Source organism: Colletotrichum fioriniae (assembly GCF_027942845.1).
Source record: "Colletotrichum fioriniae strain IMI 355084 chromosome Unknown scaffold_6, whole genome shotgun sequence".
Classification (NCBI taxonomy): Eukaryota; Fungi; Ascomycota; class Sordariomycetes; order Glomerellales; family Glomerellaceae; genus Colletotrichum; species Colletotrichum fioriniae.
The window spans coordinates 648,586-668,939 of record NW_027076842.1 but is presented as its reverse complement, the minus strand read 5'-3'; the positions used below and the strand labels follow the sequence as shown (position 1 = coordinate 668,939).

The window sequence follows — 20,354 nt, the reverse complement described above, 5'->3', positions numbered from 1 at the left end:
AGTTTATCCATGGAACGGGCCACCCTAGCAACAACACCATACTCTTACTCAGAGGGATAGGAGGGGCAACAGGATTCGAAAAGAGCGTACCAAGTGTGTGTTTGTGTGTGCAATGTGTGTAGTGCGTATAGTGCGTATGTGCGAGTGCATTGCGAGGTGCGAACCAGGAAACAAAAGCAAAAAATCAGATAAATTCATAATGATATACAGTAGGCTCACTGCAGTGATGTGTCAAATTACTCGGTGATGACGTCTAGCTGGCTTGCACTTAGATTGGTTCGTAGTGGTACATGGATATATCTACACATTAGGTAAGCATTGTACCTCAAGCCTTTAGGTAAGTAAATAAGGTCCTAAGGTGAGGTAGCAGGGGACAGCTACTTTGACGAATGACAGCGACTGGAAAGCCACACGAAGCACGGGCCACACATGGAGGGTGGTGACAGCCGGCACGCCGGGTAAAGTGGATCGCACAGATTGAAATCTGAGCGTGGCGCGTCGTTTCTATCCGTATCTCAGCACGCTAAAGCAAATGGTGGACGGGGATAAGAAAAAAAAGTTGCCCAGCTCCTATCCTACCTTAGATTCCCGTCCCGTCATCCAAGACGAGCCGCTCCCTCACCTCCAACATTACCTCCCGCGACATGATTTCGACGTAACGGTCCCCCCTCGATATCAACAACCGCCACCACTCTCTTTCAACATCCCACTATCCGAAGTTCGCCACATGGAACATTGAATCCCTCTTACATCTTGTAATCGACTTTCGTCTTCTAGCCGAAGCTATCCTGCCAAAGCAGCTGGAATCACCTTATCCCCCCGAATCGCCACACGCTTTCTTCCTCCTCTCTACCGCCTGAATGGCTCACGCTCCCGCATCCGCCGAATTCATGTCTGCAACAGGCGACCGGCCGGCTGCGCGCCGCGCCCCGGATACAACTTCGTACCCGACGTCCCGCGAGACGGGTGATATCATCCCCGACACAAAACAGAACCCGGCCGTAGGGGGCGAGAAGGAATCACCATTTGCAAAGTCTTGGGTGCATTTCGTTGCTGGAGGGTACGTCTGAAACATACGCCTTCTTCTTTTCCCTCGTCTTTATGCTCCATCCATTCCCCTTTCGTTGGAAAAAAAAAAGGTTGAAAGGGGGAGCCTTGGACCAGGAAAGAAATTTTGCGAAAGGGGGGGCGCACAAGAGAAAGCTAACAAGACTTCTTCAACCCTTACAGAGTCGGAGGCATGACAGCCGCAACACTCACAGCGCCTCTCGACGTCCTCAAAACTCGCCTTCAATCCGACTTTTACCAAGCCCAGCTCCGCGCCTCCCACGCCGCCCGTGCCCAGGCTGTCGGCACCCTCTCCCCTTACCGCGCCGCCCTCTTCCACCTCCGCGAGACCTTCCAGATCCTGGGGTCCGTCTACAAGATTGAGGGCCCCCGCGCGCTCTTCAAGGGCCTCGGCCCAAACCTCATCGGCGTCATCCCTGCGAGGAGCATAAACTTTTATACCTACGGCAACGGCAAGCGCCTAATCGCAGAATACGTCAACGGCGGCGAGGAAGGGGCGGGCGTCCACCTCGCGGCGGGCGTACTAGCCGGCGTGACGACGAGCACGGCGACGAACCCCATCTGGCTCGTAAAGACCCGCCTGCAGCTCGACAAGAATGTGGCAGAGAAGAGCGGCGGCGTGCAGCAGAGGCAGTACCGCAACAGCTGGGACTGTATCAAGCAGGTGCTGCGGTCCGAGGGCGTCCGGGGCATGTACAAGGGCATGAGCGCGAGTTACCTGGGCGTGGCGGAGAGCACGCTGCAGTGGGTGCTGTACGAGAACCTCAAGAACAGGCTGGCGGCGCGCGAGGAGCGCATCGTCGCAAGCGGAAGGGAAAAAACGTTTTGGGACCGGACGGTGGATTGGATGGGGAATGCTGGTGCTGCTGGCGGCGCCAAGTTGGTTGCTGCCATTCTTGCTTACCCTCATGAGGTATGATTTACACACGCCCTATGATACTCTCTCTGATGTGCTCACTGACACTACCTACTAGGTCGCACGAACGAGACTACGACAGGCGCCCTTGGCCAACGGACAGCTCAAGTACACTGGCCTCTGGCAGTGCTTCCGCGTAGTCTGGATCGAGGAGGGCTTCATGGGCCTGTACGGCGGTCTCACGCCGCACCTTATGCGCACCGTTCCCAGCGCGGCCATCATGTTTGGCATGTACGAGGGTATACTGCGCCTCTTTGGCGCCTCCAGCAAGGCTAGCGGGAGCTTGTAAGAAGCCTCGCCATGTTCTACCGATGGGGTGTTTCCAACCAGCGACCACCACCCACTACCAAACGAGTTCTCGCTGAATGCCGGCGACGATTGAACTCCTCTTTGGATGTAGCAATCTATTGTACTATAATACACATAAACACACCAACCCTCACGACCAAAACGATCGACGCAAAAACCATCGCAGCTCTGGGAAACAAACGGAACGGATCAGGGGAAGGGCTTCTTGGCGATTCTCTTCTCAACTCCCCCTTCCTCTTTTGACAGCCGCTTGCAAAAAAGCTCCGGGGAGGCCCTTCATGTACGATATGAGGCGAAGCGACACGAAACTCAAGACTTTCTTGGCTCGAAAGGACGACCCCTTTTGACCCATAGGGGCGGAGGCAGCCCTTTCACGAGAAGCGTGATTTGAGCCACGCAGGATTAACCTCACTGTTTAACACTACACTTTTTGGGGGGCGGAGAACAAGGGGTAGCAGGGGCATAAAATGGCGTTTTTTAAGGGAATGAGGGAGAAAACTCTCCTGATTGTATAAAAAAGAGTAAAGACAAAAAACCCTTACACCTGCAACTAGAAAAGTAGGTCACCCCCCTCTTCCCTCTTGTTAGAAGAGGCATAATGGGGGTTTTATCTCCACTAGATGGCAGATGGTAGACATCTGTGTATCATAATGTAAAAACAAAAGAGCAATTTTCAACCTATGAAACATTCTAGTTACGATACGTGCTGTGCAGTGAGTTGGTTTTGTAGTATATGCAGTCGAGACATCGTCATAGACCATTGACTTGACTAGAAAGTTTCTATAGCGAGGAGGGGAGGGGGGATTCCACCTACCCTTTTCTTCCTTCGTAGCTCTTTGATCTAGGACTCCGAATTCGAACACCTTACCTAAATCTTGAAGCTCGGTAATTCGATGCTAGAGGGTTCACATTCCCCCCTTCCCCTTCCTAACTGAAGATGTCACCGCTAGGTAAGTACCCGAGAGCTCAACCGCTTTCCATCTTCTTCCCATCTTGGCAAATGTAATATCGGATTCCTCCCGCTCTCAGGTAACACTAGAAAAAAGGAAAACAGAGATATTCCCTTACGGAAAAAAAAAACCATGAAAACTTTTGGTCAAATTACGGATGCCCTTTTTTTCTGCGCAGAGAGAGATGGGATCCATCAGGAAACAGACTCCTGTACTACACCCCGGTCACGCATTGTATAACCAGTTACTAAGTATGGATTACTATATTCAACAGTCCATGATTCTCAAAAAGTTTTTCTTCATTTTTTTTGCTTGATAAACAAACGCCCCGCCAACCTCCCCCTCCTCCTTCTCCTCCTCCTCCTCTTCCCATATCGAGGAGATAAGCAACGCTAATGCTGTCCGCCTCAGCGGGATTTCGTGCTCGGCACAAAGAAAAAAAAGTAAAAAAGGGGGTGAAGAATTTCAAACTTGCAAAAGCGGAAAAGTTGAACGTCAACAGGCAGTAAACACTACGATGAGGAAGAAACTAGAAAAGAATAAAAAAGAAAGAAGAAAACCCGCACACCCAATGGCCGTAGACATTGAACCAACCCCCAATTTGCTTTTTATGCCACCCTTCAATTTTGTCCAAACCACACGCATCCCAGGATCCAGACACATCCTAAGTTCCAAACAGCCCCAGGCGTGAAAGGGATTCATTCATAAGAGATGGAGCTCTTTGCCGTCAGCCCTTCTTCGAGCTGCGTGTCGATGCGATGGTGCTTGGGCGGCCTCTTGCGCAGTTTATTCGGTGATCGCGAAATGGACGAGGAGAAGCTGACGCGGAGCTTCAGTCACCACGCGTTGCGGTCCCAGTTAGGGTCTATCCCAGAATCACGTCAGTTCATGCTTTCTATGCCTCGATATCGTTACAGTCCCCCCCTCCATAACAGCCAAGCACAACCATAGCACCAAGGATGGGGCATAAGAACGGAGACGGTAAAATAAAATAAAAATCACCCCCTCACCTTGAACAAAAGCGGCCAAGACCTTGCTGCCTGTCTGCAGAAGCGGGTGTCCGACGACGATGCGCAAGAACTTTTCGAGGCCCGCGCGGCGGCCCTCAATGACGTCGTCGCTGAAGCGGTTCGTGAATACCTTGCCGGGCAAGGGCGGGATGGTGACACGGGCGCTCTCGCGCTCGAGGATGTCGCGGAAGTACTCAAAGTCGGAGTAGCGGCGGCGCACGCTCGAGGCGCGGAGCTTGAACGCGGGGATGTTGGTGCGGCAGACAATCTCGTAGTCGGTGTACATGCTGCGGCCCATGCCGTGGGTTCTGGGGTTGCGGACCTGAGGGGGGGCGGAGGTTTGTCAGATTGTGAACTTGGTCCCTTGCTTGTGGGCGCATGCGACAATGGCCGGGTAGGCGGGCTGTTGAGAGGGGGAAAAGAGGGCATTGGAGAGGGATTATCGTGAAAGGCTAGAGAGAGGACGGAGGGCTGCCCTGCAGCTATAGAAAGCTTGCTGGACATTTCTCACCTCGATCTCGAGAAAGTTCTCCGGCGGGCCGTAGATTTCGTCAAAAGACTGTTGTCGGTTATCCGGCATTGCCTGCATGATGGGCCGGTGGAAGCGCGGCGAGGCCTGGCTGCCCGCCTGTGATCCGGTCGGGGAGGTGGGAGAAGTGGGCTCAGCGCTGGGAGCGCGAGCAGCGTTCTGGCTTCCGGAATCCGTTTTGGCGACTGGTCCTCGGCGGGAAGAGGGTAGTTGCGGTCGGCGAGGCGGGTGTATGTATCTCACGTTCTTTCGCGCGAGGGATGGGCGGGCGAGAAGGCGTGGAGTCTGTCGTCGAGGTAAGGTATGCGCAAGCGCGATATCGGGTTCGGTGGGAACGACTGTTCTCTTCTGTGCTGACTACTTTTCGAGACGCCCTGCTCCTTCTCTTTTGCTGTGGCGATTGTCTGCTACGAGCCGGCGAGACTTGTTTTGTGACTGGGGCCTTGGTTCCGAGGCGAGGCGATGTGAGGTGAAGTTTGGTTGTTCGTTGTGGGAAAAAATGTCGAGGTGAGAGGGAGGTGGGGGAATCAGATCGGGTGCGAAGTGCGGCCGATTACGACAAAAAAAGGGTGGCAGCAAGCAAGCAGTGCAGCGCGGTTTACCTTGGTCCTTGGGTGCCTGTCACCTTTCTGTAAGCTGGTGGAATTGCGGGGGAGCAACATGACGAACGCCAGTCCCGGCCGCTGCCGCAACAGACCGGCTTTGCTTGATTATTGGGAGGAGGAGGCTGAGCCGATGCGCCGTCTGAGGGTACGAGGTGGGGGGCACTTCCTCGTAACTGTGAGCGGTACGGAGTAGCGCTGCCCAATTGAGCAGGTGGGGTGCCTTGTGGATAACAAGTATCGGTCACTATTAAGGTAGTTATACACCACTTTCACTTAACAGGTCTTTGGTTTGTAGCAAGCAAGGGACGTAGAACTGGATTGTGGGTTCATTGGTCTTCTGCTTCTCTTTCGTCGCATTTTAAAAAGTACACAGGACTGCGTCAGTTCCAACCGAATCTCGAGCTGCTGTTGGAATCAAGGTTGAATTTGTGTTGCTAAGATAGAAATCTTTACCCCATTCAGCAGAACCCCAACTTTTTGGAACTACCTTTCTTTCTGCAGATCGCCCTAATTGTATCTTGGCCTCACGTGCCATATGCGTCCACTCCTTGATGCTAGCATACAAATACATTCATTGACCACCAGCAGATGCAGTGTTCATGTTGAGCCACTTCTGAGGCACGCTACTCACGTCTCGCGGCCAGTGGGCCTCGACCACTCTAGTCTCCCGGCGTCTGGATCACACTGCTCGGGGCAGCAGACGCCAGATACCGGTGGTAAATGGGTTGGATAATGCTGGGGCGCCATGAGTCCTCTGAAAACAAGCAACCAGTAAACGCCGAGTTCTCACCTCCAAGCCGATCCTCTATTCGTGTTTGTACACTGACTCCGCCACGTTCCCAAAGCCCGATTTTGACAGCTTCAGGTTCAGTTACCTCCTCCAGCCGAAGGAAGTGCACGCCGTCATTTCATGTCTGAAGTGCTTACGACCTCAGACGTAGGCGTCTGAGACAAGCATCTTGCCCGATCAATCCGGCCATCTTTGGCCCATACCCGCTTACTTCTTGTCCGCAAATCTTTGGTGAATAGCACGAATCTGCTCCTCGACATTCAGGTTGTGCAGATGGTTGATATGAGCCTGGCTCTTGCCCTCGGGGTTGCCATCGAAACTGTGAATCGTGGCCTTTTTGCGCCGAGCCGCCTCTTCTTCCGACAGGGGTTGGCCGGTGACGCCGTCAAAGACGTCGCTTCTCTGACTGGCAAGACGCTTCAGGTTGTTTGCGACATCCGCCGTGGACAAGTTGGTCGTCGAGTACCTAGCCTCTGCCTTTGCCTTTTGGTCTTTCCATTGAGGGTCCAGCAGTTCAACTACGGAAAATTGTTAGCGATATTCAACTTCCATTCTGGAAGGCAGGTGTCAAGCTTACTCCTCATATGATCCTGCAGCTCATCCATGGGGATTTGCTGCTTGCAATTCGGGCACAGAGCCATCTGGACACTCTGTTTGTTGGCCGCTCGTTGGAGTGCGCGGGGCACATAGTTCTCTTTGATCTTCATCGGAGCAGTTCCACCACGTGCTTCAGCGCGTGCTTGTTGTTCCCGTGCACGTGCCTCTGTCCTCTCCTGGATCCTCCGCTCTTCCTCCTCCTCTTCTGCCGATCGTCGCGGTGTGCCGTCTGAATATCCTTGGAAGCCTGCTGGTGCTTGCGCCTGGAATTGCTGCTGCTGCGGCGCATAGCCAGTGTGGACTGGTAATGTCTGGGAGGTCTGGGGGTAGGCATTGTACGAAGTTTCCTCATCGGGCATGGCCTCCTCAATGCGAAGATTGGTTAATGATGCCTTGTTTCTCTCTTCAAGGGAAGCGTATTGCAATTCGGAAAGGTTCGTCGGAGGCGGCAGGTTCGCGGACTCGTCGGCATCGGTGAAGACAATAGTCTCGACAACCACAAAGTCGTTCCAGTCGATCCGGGCAAATTCAAGCTTCTTCTTCTCGTCTTCCTCCTCTTTCTTCACCTTCTCAACTTCCTGGAACTTTGAGTACTCGGCACGTTGCTTCGCGCGGCTCAGAACATGGTACTTGTCGTCGATGTTTTGCTGAATATGGCTGATCCTCTCTTGCTCAATCTTGCCGCCTTCGCCACCCAAGCCGCTGGCTCTCAATAACGCTGTGTACTGGTCGACCTGATGTTGGAAAAAGTTATGGAACGTGTGGTTCGGAATGAGGAACTGAAACTGGGGGTTTCCTGCCTCGCGTTGGGCAAGCTGGGTCATGAACTGGCGACCGTTCTTGGCGACAAATAGGGCGGTCAATCGGATAACTTCGAGATCCTTCTGGTTGATGCGCGGCATACGGGCTGAGAACTGGAAATCGGGAGGCTTGGGCGGGCCTTGAGGCTTCTGCTCGACGGGTGCTGCTGCTTCGTTGGCGCGTCCTGCGGCGATGGCGGTACCGCGGCCGGCCTTGATCTCATCAAGGCGCCACTGATAGAATGCATGGTATGCGTCTGTGTTGTTGAGGAAACTGAATTTAGGATTGGAGCGCTCCTTTTCGCGAATTCTGTCCTCAAAGATGAGACCGTTTCGCGCGACGTAACCTGCCGTCTTTTCGAGAACATTGCGAATCTCGCGAGGCGGCAGAACAACACCGGTAGGAGGCTTGAGTTCGTCTAACACGGCGGCGGCGTCGCCGTTGGTCGCAGTCGAGGCCATATTGTGTGGGGAGAGGGCGCGCGCAGTTCGGAGTGATGTCGTCAGGATGCGGCGCGTACAGCTGGGTGGAAGTCGAAAGGAAGGCAAAGCTCACCAGCCGCGTTCGTTAACTTTTTTCGGAGGTTCCCAGGCAACCTTGACCCCGAACTGGCTGGCACATATCTTAGTCAGCAGATTTTTTTTGAAGGTAACAGACAGCGCACGGGCCATATCGGTTTCTACATGTATGTTCATCGCACTTGGCCATGTTGGGTCCTGTGAATAACCTCAGATGGAAGGTGGTTCTCCTTGACACCTACCTTACCTACATAGCGTACAATTCTATTCGATACTATCACCAAGGCCCATGGCGTGGCGTGGAATGTCCTCTTTTGAATTGCCCCGCTCCCATGGGCCACGAGTTCGAGTGTCGTGGAAAATCGCTAGTATCGTTACAAGTTACAACTGAGGAATAGTACGTAACAATCATCTAGTGATTTTCGTAGGTCCCCCGTGAGGGGGACTGAGCTTTTGCATCTTTCTTTCAATGATGGGTGATAGATGTCTTTTGGTCCGGACTCTTCTTATTGATGTGTAAGTCTGTTATTGGTCTTTGGAGCGACGACGAGCTTCTCTCACTTACACCACAATAGTGCAGTCGTCACCGGTTCCGAATTGCCGACTTTCAAGAGTTGAATGGTATTTTTTGCACGGACCAAACTCGATGGTCTTGAGTAGGTTCTGGGCCAACCACGGCTGCTGGTTCTAGGAATTGTCTCAAAGCGGGCGGAAAGTAAGGGATTGCGATCAGAGGCGGATGTCTAAGAACGAAGGGAGGCCGTTGAAGCTGCATTCCGATATCGCAAATTCCACCTGCCCACATACCTTGGCGAGGCATTGAACAGCCACTCAACGCGTGCCACTCGCTGCCCAGCCCTTGAAGTCTCGAGCAAGGTGGCTTTGGGACGCTACGAGGCTGACCAGGTGCTCACCAGAGGCAGAAGGGCAAGTTGACGGGCATGGTAATGTTCCCATTGTGTTCTCAAATGGGGGCCAAATTCGACGTAGGAACCTCCATATGCGATGCGTAGCACCACTACGATGGAAATAGACTGTGGAGCCATTTGGTGCAGTTGTGAAGGATAGGCCTAGGTGAAGTTGTGTGAGGTAGAGTTGCCTTACGTACGCCGTCTCTTTTTCAGCCGCATTGTGGTGTATCGGTGCACAGGCCAGCGTCCATCAATAGTGGGCATGTAGAGCATGGATGGGGTCCAACGCGCCAGTGCGCCTGCGCCTGGGCGGATGAGAAGCTGAACTCTGTCGATTGCCCTAGGGGATCCAGGCGTGTCGGGGTACTGAGGCCGGGCGCAGAGAGAACAATGGGCAGCCACAGCACGTCTCCCGCCATCTACATTTGGCGCTAGAGGAGCACGGGTACGCGGCCGGAGCTAAGATAACGCAGCTCCAAGGCAGGTACTCCAAGACATTGGACGGGCTAAAATTTATTTTATCTGTAAGGTACGTGTAGCTCACTTTTGAGGACACTTGTCCAACCACGACCATGTCTTCTTGTACATTGGATCGAGGACAAGATCAATAAAGTACCTATTGCGCTCTGACGGTTGTGCGGGAGGAACATCTCAATAATACCTTACTTTTGTAGGTATAAGTAGTTGGGGTCCGGGGCTATGCTACCACCTCACATGCTGGTTGACAATCACTCGGTACCACCGTGAAGCGCGTAAAGTGCTTCTTGCCTCAGACTGGCAAACAACCAAAGGGTAACCCCCGGCGCATCGGTGGGGTGTGAGGTGGTCCAAATATACGCGTCCACGAGCCCCCCCCCCCCCTTGCCCAAGCTTTTTAGGGATCATGTTCACTGTGGACTGGAGCAGCACCTCGGAGTATCTCGCGGACTACCTCGACCACGGATATGATTGTATATTTTCTGAAAGTGAGATAGTAGTGTAATGGAGGTAGTGAACGCCCGATCGAGAAGCGTCTGCACTGTATGTCTGCACGTCTACTCCGTACTGAGTGCCCGTACTCTCTACTGTCTAGGGGGGACGACCCGGCCATGGGGAATCGTGGGAAGGGGGGCGTGGATGGACTCAAGGGGAGGGGATCACTGGATGGAGCCAGGAAGGTCCCAGGCAGGCCCTAGCTTCAACCAATTGCTGGCTGTCAAACCACATGGGATGAGGCCACTTAAGCTACAACTCCGACCCTGACCCCCTTATCCTCCCTTCCAGCCTGGCCTCCTCCCCAGCTGTCATCAGCTTCCGCGGTCTAAACTTTCCGCCAGGCAGTGAACCCAGATTCTACCTTAACAGTTACTTCGTACGGATACCTGCCCCTGCTCCCTTTTTCTCCCATCTACCTTACTCCAACCGAGAAGAAAAAGCATCCTCCTTTTTTTTCTTCTTGTTCCATTGAGGGCATTCTTCTACTGAGCCCATCATTCACCTTTGCTAAATGACGGCCTTTTAATCCACCTCTTCCCTTCTCGACTTTCGTTGATCCCTTTTCCCACTTCTCTGCCGCTCGACCGACGCGAGAAAACCTCGCCCACCATTCTCACCTTCCTAGGTGCTGACGACCGCTCTCCGCCTTCATCGTCCACGTCGCCTGCTACCAAGTCGTAGCTGCCGTCGACGTTGAGTGGACGACATTTGCGCCCGCCCCGAATATCCCGACTGTCCCCCCGAATCGATTCTCCTTCTCTGCGAACATGGCTGCCACCAAGCCAGTCCGCTCTCCGAGCCCCAAGCTCGAGAAGCACGCCAACGGTGTCAACGGCATCAATGGCAACGGCAATGGCTATAGCAAACTCCCCGTCAAGCGCGAGTTGAGCTATAAGTCCGACGGTGTTGAGGACAACGATGTCTTCCTCCTGCCTGTTTCCGACTACCAGATCATGTTTGGCTTGACCATCCTCGCCGCCATTGTTCGCCTGTTCCGAATCTACCAACCCACCAGTGTCGTCTTTGACGAGGTCCAGTAAGCACACACATGACCCCTTGCCTCCCTTTCCACGCGCAGTGTCACTGACGCCCTCCCCCTACAGTTTTGGTGGCTTCGCTTCGAAATACATCAAGGGCAAATTCTTCATGGATGTCCACCCTCCTCTGGCCAAAATGCTCATCGCTCTCACCGGTTGGTTGGCTGGTTTCAACGGCGACTTCGACTTCAAGGACATTGGCAAGGATTACCTCGAGCCCGGCGTTCCCTACGTCGCCATGCGCATGTTCCCGGCCATCTGCGGTATCCTGCTCGCTCCCCTCATGTTTCTGACTCTCAAGACCACCGGGTGCCGCACCACTACGGCTCTGATGGGATCCAGTCTGATCATCTTCGGTAAGTGCAAAGTGTCTCACGCAGCTACGAATCAATAACCAACACCCCACACAGAAAACGGCCTTCTTACCCAAGCTCGTCTCATTCTCCTCGACTCCCCTCTCATGGTCGCAACCGCCTTCACCGCCCTCTCTTTCCAGTCCTTCACGAATCAGCATGAACAGGGACCCGAGAAAGCTTTCCAGTTGAGCTGGTGGTTCTGGCTCTTGATGACTGGCCTGGGTTTGGGTACCACTGTCAGCATCAAATGGGTCGGTCTGTTCACCATTGCCTGGGTTGGAAGCTTGACCCTCGTCCAGCTCTGGGTTCTCCTTGGAGACACCAAGAACGTTACGCCGCGCATCTGGGCCAAGCACTTCATGGCTCGCGCCTTCGCCCTCGTCATTATTCCTGTCGGCTTCTACATGGCCATGTTTGCCATCCACTTCCTCTGCCTGGTCAACCCTGGTGACGGCGACGGCTTCATGAGCTCCGAGTTCCAGTCTACCCTCAACTCCAAGGGTATGCAAGATGTGGCCGCCGACGTCGCTTTTGGTAGCCGTGTCAGCATCAGACACGCCAACACACAGGGCGGCTACCTGCACTCTCACCCCCTCATGTACCCCACCGGTAGCAAACAGCAGCAGATCACTCTCTATCCCCATAAGGACGAGAACAACCTTTGGCTCCTTGAGAACCAGACCCAGCCTCTTGGAATCAACGGCGAGCAGATCAACGGAACTCAGGCCTGGGACAACCTTCCCGAGCCTGTCTTTATCAAGGATGGTGATGTCGTTCGCCTTTACCACACTCCCACATTCCGTCGCCTTCATTCCCACGACGTCAGACCCCCTGTGACGGAGGCTGATTGGCAGAACGAGGTGTCCGCTTACGGCTACGAGGGCTTCGAGGGCGACGCCAACGACTTGTTCAAGATTGAGATTATCAAGAAGCAGTCCCTCAGCTCCGCCTCCAAGGAGCGTCTCCGCACTATCGAGACCAAGTTCAGATTGGTTCACATCATGACTGGCTGTGTACTCTTCTCGCACAAGGTGAAGCTCCCTGAGTGGGCCTCTGAGCAACAGGAGGTCACTTGCGCGAAGGGAGGTACCCTTCCCAACAGCTTGTGGTATGTCGAGTACAACGAGCACCCGCAACTCACCGGCGACAATGTCGAGAAGGTGAACTACCGTCACCCTGGCTTCTTTGGCAAGTTCTGGGAGCTTCAAAAGGTTATGTGGAAGACCAACGCCGGCTTGGTCGAGTCTCATGCCTGGGATTCTCGTCCCGACTCGTGGCCCTTCCTCAAGCGCGGTATCAACTTCTGGGGCAAGGATCACCGCCAAATCTACCTGATGGGCAACCCCATCGTGTGGTGGAGCTCTACTCTCGCTGTCGTTATCTACGTTCTCTTCAAGGGCATTGCGACTCTCCGCTGGCAGCGCAGCTGCAACGATTACTCCAACACCACGTTCAAGCGATTCGACTACGAGATCGGCACCGCGGTTCTGGGCTGGGCTTTCCACTACTTCCCATTCTACCTCATGGATCGTCAGCTGTTCCTGCACCACTACTTCCCCGCTCTCTACTTCGCAGTCATGGCATTCTGCTCCATCTTCGACTTCGCCACCGCTCGAGTCTCGCTCGCTGGTATCCGCAAGAACCCTGCCATCAACCGCGTCAGCGCCGTTGCCTTCTTGGCGCTCACGATCGTCGCTTTCGTGCTCTTCTCTCCTTTGGCTTATGGTAACGCCTGGACCAAGTCAGAGTGCAGCCGGCTCAAGATCGTTGGCACATGGGATTTCGACTGCAACAACTTCTTTGATGACGTAAGTAACACTACTGCTTTCATTCCGAGTCGAGGGGTGCCAGATAGAGGATTGTAAAAAGCCTGGGATGAGACAAATCTTGGCTCAGGCGGGATCGATGTTGAGAAACGGTTGATAGCCAAATGAAACGAGATTTGTCAAATCATCTTCGGTAGGGCGTGTGAATTAATGGAACGAGGCTAACATTACTTTCTGGCAATGCAGTACTCTCAATACACTGAGCTCCTCACTCGCACTTCCGCCGCTGTTGGAGCCACGCCGACACCTATCAAGTCTGAGGCTCCCGCCGCCCCTGTAGGCGGTCAAGTCGGCCAGATCCCCATTGGCGAGGCTCAGAAGGAGCAGGCTGAGCCGGCTGTCTCGGGAGCCCCCGGACAGAAGGTTCTGTCCCGCGAAGAGAAGGTTGAGTACCGGGACCAGGACGGCAACCTCCTCGATGAGGAGCAGGTCAAGGCGTTGGAGGGCAAGGTTGAGTTCAAGACGAAATACGAGACGCGGACACGCGTCGTCGACGCGAGTGGAAACGAGGTCCAGATGCCCGAGGGCGGCTGGCCCCAGGAGCAGAACGTCGCCCCTCCTCACCCTGACGTTCAGGGGGTCGATCAAGAGACCAAGTCCAAGGCCGATGACTCAGCCGCCGCCCCCAAGGTCGCCGAGAGCGTCCAGGGCCAGAGGGAGGCCGAGCAGAAGAAGGCCAAGCCCGCGAGTGATGGCGGCAAGGAGGCTACTGCTCAGGAAGAGCTCTGAACTTGAGAAAATGGGGAATAAAAAAAATCTGGGGCTGGATTGTAATGAACTGATGAAGGGGAGAGTTGATCAAGTCATCTTTGATTTCACAGATTTTCTCTTCCTGCGTCGAATTCGCCCGTTGTATACCAGCCGTGAATGGAGCGGACAAGGCGGGATGGTGGAACTGGGGGTGGCCACAAAGCGCCGAAGCTTTTTTTCATTTGTTAATGTAAGATTTCAAAAAAAGGAATGACATGTCTAATAAATGCCTGCTCCTAAGTGATTTGTGAACGAGACTCACAGGAACCACAACTCATCATCTCAATGTAGCCCAGTCAAAGTACCGTAGCCCATGCCTTTCGTGGAATGGGACCATGATGCGTCTTATTCAACGGCAGTTGTTGTAATTTCTATCACAGGAATGTATTCACAGTTTAAGTTGCAATGGAAATAGACAGGTATTGAAGGTTCATCCAATGCTCGAGGCATCATCATCTTTGGCATTAATCAGAAGGCATTACGATGCAGTAACCTTTTGTCTGTGATCCCCCATCCATTCTCCTTGTTCCTGTTGTTTGTCTAGCAACTTTGCCTGCTTGATCCAGCCTTCTTCTCCTGCTCCCATGACGGCAACTGTTTGCTTGTCCCCCCTTTTTTGGAATGGAACACAGTTTTTGCTCTCCAAAACGCCAATGCCCCTTCCTAAATGGATGCCCAAAACAACGATAAAAACAAAAAAAGAAATGGGTGACTGTTGCCACCTCTGTCCATCCTATGGTCACGTTTCCGTGAATCTGCTCTGCCCCTTCCTTGACTTCCCCCCATGTTGTTCTCCCATTTGGTCTTCATTATGAGCCCCGGCATTTCTGCTACGGTGGCGTAGGGTGTAATTAATACAGTATCGAAGATTAAATGTATGTGGTGCGTATCAGAAATCGGGAATCGAACGCCACGATCAGTCGCTCGTGATTATGCTGTGGCTTCGGCCTTTTCCTCGGTTGCCGCAACGATAATCTGCTGCTCCTCTTTGATGGGAATATTGATAGACAGTCGTTTCTCACCGTCCTTCTCTGCAACAGAGCCCTTCTCTGGCGAAGACGACAGTGTTGAGTTTCGATTACTCGGGCAAGGCGTCTCTGGTCTTGCTAATGACTCCTCGGCGTCCAGCTGACTGGCCGTCTCCTCGAGGGGAGTGGCAAAAGGAGTAGCATCATCATTGATGTTCTCCGAAGGTGTCACTGCCACCTCCGGTTCTGTGTCTCTAGACTCGCTCTCATGGCTAGTCCGAGGGCTCTTCTCCAGAGGTAGTGCATGATGATGACTGGCCGGGACGACGCCACCGCCGATTCGGGACCAGAACATTTGTTCCCGCAGACGGACACTTTCCTCCCAGGCAGCCTTCTCTGCATCTTCGTCCTCCGCTCGCCAGTGCCCGTCTTTTACGATACGCAAAAAGTTGAGGAAATCGCAGGTGGATCTCACACGACCTAGGCAATATTTGCAAAGAGGGTATCTCTGAGCTGATTCAGACTCGCTGGTTCGGAAGCGGTATGTTCGCAGGTGTTCTTCATCCTTCCGTGCGTCGCCACACAGGGAACAGGGGTAGAATTGCGGCTTGACGATTGACGCAAATGGCGCATTGGCAGGAATTGGCTCCACCACGATTGAGCCATCGCTCATGGCATTCAAAACGCTGCGACGCGCAAGCCAGGACAGGCCCGGGGCAATATCCAGTCGGAGTGTCGGCTCAACATCCTCTGCCAGGACACGCTTGAAAAACTTGGTTTCCTTGAGAGCCGGCGGGGGGTGGGCCCACGTTGGCTGAGGCCGTGCTCGAGACAGAAGCTGGGGTATTCGGAGTCTGCGGCGATGACGTCGCTGGAGTCCCAGTCGTGGATAGGGAAGCAGTTGATGCGTTGGAAGGGTGAGCGCTCGAGGTGCTGCCGCCCATGCCGAGACCCAACCCACTTAGACCATTATATGAGCCAGACGAAACACGGCTACCAGCGCGATTCCTGGACAGCTTTGTAAGGCTAAGAAAGTCCTCGTAAGCTCCCAGATCGGTCCTAAGCACGGGCTGGATGAGATGCGTCAAGCTGGTAGGGTACGTCGGAGAAGACGGATCTAAGAGAGGCGAAGCGACGAGGCCTTCTGAGCGATCATCGTCCTTCGTGGTATCGGGTTTACTAAAGCCTGGAGACGAAGGAGCTGTGCCAGTTGTAGCGTCATCTCGTTCGAGCATCATCTGCTCCATAACGTGCTTCAGATCTGCTAGTTGCTGTTGTTGAGAGGTCAGCAAGGCCTCCATATCGCCAAGCTGAGATCTCAGATTGTCGTTCTTTCGTTGAATGGCCTCTTGCTCGACCCTCGCCTCCTCTTTCGCAGTAATGACCATGTTGTTGGCCTCCTCGAATAGAGCGGTGGAAAGACTCTCCAACTCTTGTTCAATCCTCTTTTGTTCCTTCTCAGCATCCTCTCGGAGTTTCTTCTCTTGGTTCACACGGAGCATAATGGTCTTCTTTTCTTCTTCTGCGGTCTTGCGACGAATCCAAATATCGCCCGCAAGCATCTCTCTTTGAGATTCGTTCTGTTCTTCTAAATGCTTGATTTTCTCGCGTGCTCTTTCCAACTCTTGTCTTGTGGCGGATAATGTGTCGTCGAGGGTTGTCTGGTGGTTGATGGCGTTTATTAATTTGGCGCTCAGGGTTGCGACTTCGTCATTCAGCTCGGGGTGTTGAGCAGCATCGGTTTCGCTTGCGGGACTCATAGCCCTACTGCGTGGGTCAGGTAGTGTGCTCAGCTCGCCTTCATCGTCTGGAGGTGTCACTGTTGTCGTGGGTCGTATCGTTGGCGAAGATGCTACTGAGGAAGACATGATGGGCATGTCGACAACGGAAGGTGCTTGACTCGTGGTTTTCGTGGCTCGGGGACTTGGTGACGGAGATCGAGCTATTGAAGAGAGAGATCGAAAATGGCCAAAAGGTCTTCCACCAGGTTGAGGGCTGGTATGCTGTGCCCAGCCAGCGACGGCGATAAAGCTGTGCCACACAAGGTTAGTTACAGCCATTTGACGGCACTGGATGCAAAGTGCAAGCTGGTGCTGATTGTGACTCTGTCGAGCTGACGGAGCAGAGACAAGAGAAAGAACATGAGAGGCATGGCCTGGTTATTGAAGGATGAGAGACATACGAATCCATTCCCTCTGAATCTGTCAGCCCGCTTAGGACGAGAGACAGAAGCTACCAAGTATGTACTTGGGTAATTGGGGTTGTTGGATGGTGAGACAATGCGTTGGCAAGAGCTGGCACCACCTTAGATGAGATGGGTCTAACAGCAGGCGCGAGGCGTGAGGTATGACAAACAGCAAGCGACTGGCAGGCGGAATGCACGGTAGCAAATGCCGGTTGATTGATGCTAGCAATCAAACTGGGGCCGAAGTGTAAGGGCCGGAATGGGGCGTTGGGGCCTTTATATATCGCAAGAGACCATGGCGGTGCGAGCTACTGAAGTTGAAATGCGAATTCTCTTCCTGGGATATGTGCAAAGTTGGTGTGAGCGTGAGTATGTGTATGAGGATCGGTCGGGATTAGGCGTGGTCGTGAGGCAGTTCGTGATCGTGAGAGACTGGCGGATTAGGCGGATTAGGCGGGTCACTGTAGGTTGTAGTAGTAGGTAGGAAAGGTGAGGGGGTTGTTGGGATAGTCAGGAATAGGAAGGAAGAGGAGAAGAAGAGACGAGGTGGCAGGTCGAAGCCGAGCAGCGGAGCAGCCTTGGGCTTTGAGTGTTTTCGACGTGGTTGGCAGGAGCCGAATAAGCAGGCGGGAAGTAAGGTGGTAAGGTAGCAGTGGTGGCAGAGCAAAAGAGCCCAGGCGGCGGCGGCAAAGTGAAAAGAGCAGCAGCCAGCGAGAGAATAGGATGAGGGAAAGACTGGGGACCCGAGAGGCCATGACCAGTGACAGGGACCAGGACTGGAACTGAACTAGGCGGATGACATGGGTGGTATTGGACGGGTCGAGCGTAAGGTGCACGGCGTGGACGGTGGTGAGCGCGCGACAGGGACCAGATGTCGAACTTGCGCTTGCCAACTTCCATTGTGGGTGGCAGGTGCGGAGCGCAGACTTCACCCGGACGGGCAGGCAGGCAATGACCAGCGTCAGTCAGTCAGTCAGTCAGTCAGTCGGTCGGTCGGTCGGCCCTGCCACAAGACGGGAGACGGGCACAGCGGGCAAGAGAGAAAGAACCTCCAGCGCCTTCCCAGTGCCTCCTTGGGACTGGACCGGGCGGGGCGGGACCGGACTGGACAGGCGTGGGATCGTGGTCGTGGATGCATCGAATAGCAAGGAGGGTGTGGGTCTGCGCAAGAGCAGGGGTGGGGGCGGTGCAATCGCTGGGACTGGGACGGGCCCGAAAGGGTTCCAGGTTAAAGTACCTGCAGTCTTGATGCTCACTCACCTCATTCTCAGTCCCTCACCTCAGCTTTCATCACAGCGGCTATTCTCAGATGCGGTCATGTTGTTTTCTCATGTTGTTTTGACAAGTACATTATGCTCAAGGTTTGCAGTGTTTGCCTTGTCGTGCAGCCCAAACTGCATCTTGTCTCAAGCTCCGTCATTTAGGTGCCTTGATAGTATTGATCTTACTCAGCTCCGGATGTTCCCCTCACCAGCCATACACCACACTAATACTCGGTAGACATAAGCAAGTTGTGCACGAGCAGGGGTTAGGAGGTCGGCCATGAGGTAGCGGCCTGGTGGCAGGTGAGCTAGGTAGCCGAGTGTGACGACGTGACGACAACGAGACAGAAGCGATTGACATGATGGGCACGATTGAAAACCACTTCCACACTTCGTACAGCTGCACATGTCTCCCGTCCCATCCCATTCCATCTCATCGCGTGTTCATCACCGGGGCCGTCGGTCGGTCGGTCGGTCTTTCGGTACAGAAGACGCTAAGGCAAGACAGAAAGCTGCAAATGATCTTGCGGTGGGGAACTGGGGCCATCGGTTTGGTCGGGAGCACCTGGTCACAATGTTCAAGACAAGTTCACCCTTCAACTGTCATTGTGGACCTTGCTTTTTTTGGCCGTTGGTTAGTCTTGGACATCACACTCACGATTCTCGCATCTTTTTTGCACGTCTTGGACCAGGGGCCGGTCAGTTGCCAAAGTGGGCAGACAGACCTTGGCCGCTGGAGATGACGACCACCTTTTCAAAGTACTTCGTAGTAATTCGCTTTTGCCCCCTTTGCGCGCTTTCTCCCACGGGCCAAGCTCTCTCAGTCCCGTCACAGCCACAACTCAATTAAAAGAAACCACCCAGCTCCGTCATTACACCTCTAGTCCCTGATTTCCATCGGCGCTGCTGCCGACAGGCCCGCACGTCCACCACCCAAGGTACCGATGCGATGCGAGCTGAGCTGGATCACACACTCGTCACTGACTATTGGATTTACTGCACGGCATGCGACGATCAAAAAGCGATTTACGGCGCGGCCGCGCGCATGAATCGAAAGAAGAAGATTTCAAATGGCGTTGTGTGCGAGTGCGAGACTGGGCTTTTTTTTCTCTCTAAACCAAATAACCAGGGGAAAACAATTCCTTATTTGAGAAAACAGAATGGTGGTCTACCAATCAGCGAGTCGGTGGTAGTGAGTTATGGCAATGAGATGAAAACGTCTCAAGTTCCTCCCGCAAGTAATCCAATTTAATTCACCTCGGGATTACTTCAATTCGGCCAAATTCCTCAGCGCATTCCCCTTCGCTCCCTCTCTCGCTGCCTGCCTTATGCAAACGAAACGACGAGAGTGATGGAAACTTTGGTAGATACTTTCATTAGGTACCTTCCACCACTTGAGTTCGATGATTGTCGTACCTTAGCACGTGGTTATTCTTTCTCAAAGGTGCTCCGTACCTGCCTCACTTTTCCTTCCTCTTCGTTTTCCCGCTCTGCCGAGTGGCTGCAGCTTTTGGCAGCGGCGAAGGACAAGAAAGAGGAAGAAGGAGAGCACGGACGCCGGGCTGGTCTCGGCTGGGCAGGTATCTTCAAGTGGTCAAAGTTATGAACGCCTGTCGTTTACACGGCTGCTCTTTCCCGATATTTATGCATGGATTGTCCATCTTATGTGTCTTGGTCAGCCGTCAGAATCCCTTCCTCCCAGTAAGGTTCCCACGTTCCTTCCCATTTCGTTTCCGCGGACCGCAGAGACCCAGAGTTTCCAGAATCGCAAGAGCCAAGACTCAAGAAAAGGTGAACCTGATCCTCCCGCCGTCTCCCTGAGTCCCTCCTGGGTACCCATGGCCCAGGGCTCAACATTCTCAACTCCCTACCCTTTTGCATTTACCTGCCGCTCGCCTGCACATGCAAACGTTGGCCCCACCGAATTGAATCCTCGCTTTATTACTTCGGTACGCCGCACTAGGCACAGCCCGTTCAAACGGACCCCGAAC

At 53.7% G+C, this 20,354-nt stretch overlaps 5 protein-coding genes across 5 annotated transcripts; 2 read left to right on the top strand and 3 right to left on the bottom strand.

Annotated features, from left to right (window-relative positions):
• Positions 1–860: 860 nt before the first annotated feature.
• RIM2 (Pyrimidine nucleotide transporter, mitochondrial) lies at positions 861–2,273 on the top strand (the record flags this gene model as incomplete). Its single annotated transcript, XM_053199320.1, has 3 exons — positions 861–1,060; positions 1,231–1,981; positions 2,043–2,273. 3 exons carry the CDS (start codon positions 861–863, stop codon positions 2,271–2,273), a joined length of 1,182 nt encoding a protein of 393 aa, XP_053043226.1.
• Positions 2,274–4,079: 1,806 nt separating this feature from the next.
• SNX3 (Sorting nexin-3) lies at positions 4,080–4,842 on the bottom strand (the record flags this gene model as incomplete). The annotated part of the gene is made up of 3 exons (XM_053195528.1): positions 4,080–4,108; positions 4,254–4,575; positions 4,765–4,842. 3 exons carry the CDS (start codon positions 4,840–4,842, stop codon positions 4,080–4,082), a joined length of 429 nt encoding a protein of 142 aa, XP_053046867.1.
• A 1,542-nt stretch (positions 4,843–6,384) lies between these two features.
• Positions 6,385–8,036, bottom strand: PRP21 (SF3a splicing factor complex subunit; the record flags this gene model as incomplete). The annotated part of the gene is made up of 2 exons (XM_053195529.1): positions 6,385–6,695; positions 6,755–8,036. The coding sequence occupies 2 exons, from the start codon at positions 8,034–8,036 to the stop codon at positions 6,385–6,387; spliced, it is 1,593 nt and encodes a 530-aa protein (XP_053046868.1).
• Positions 8,037–10,746: 2,710 nt separating this feature from the next.
• On the top strand, positions 10,747–13,927 carry PMT1 (Dolichyl-phosphate-mannose--protein mannosyltransferase 1; the record flags this gene model as incomplete). The annotated part of the gene is made up of 4 exons (XM_053195530.2): positions 10,747–11,015; positions 11,083–11,372; positions 11,427–13,180; positions 13,385–13,927. 4 exons carry the CDS (start codon positions 10,747–10,749, stop codon positions 13,925–13,927), a joined length of 2,856 nt encoding a protein of 951 aa, XP_053046869.1.
• A 951-nt stretch (positions 13,928–14,878) lies between these two features.
• Positions 14,879–16,784, bottom strand: SEC2 (rab guanine nucleotide exchange factor S2; the record flags this gene model as incomplete). Its single annotated transcript, XM_065757460.1, has 2 exons — positions 14,879–15,688; positions 15,726–16,784. The coding sequence occupies 2 exons, from the start codon at positions 16,782–16,784 to the stop codon at positions 14,879–14,881; spliced, it is 1,869 nt and encodes a 622-aa protein (XP_065613803.1).
• Positions 16,785–20,354: the final 3,570 nt, after the last annotated feature.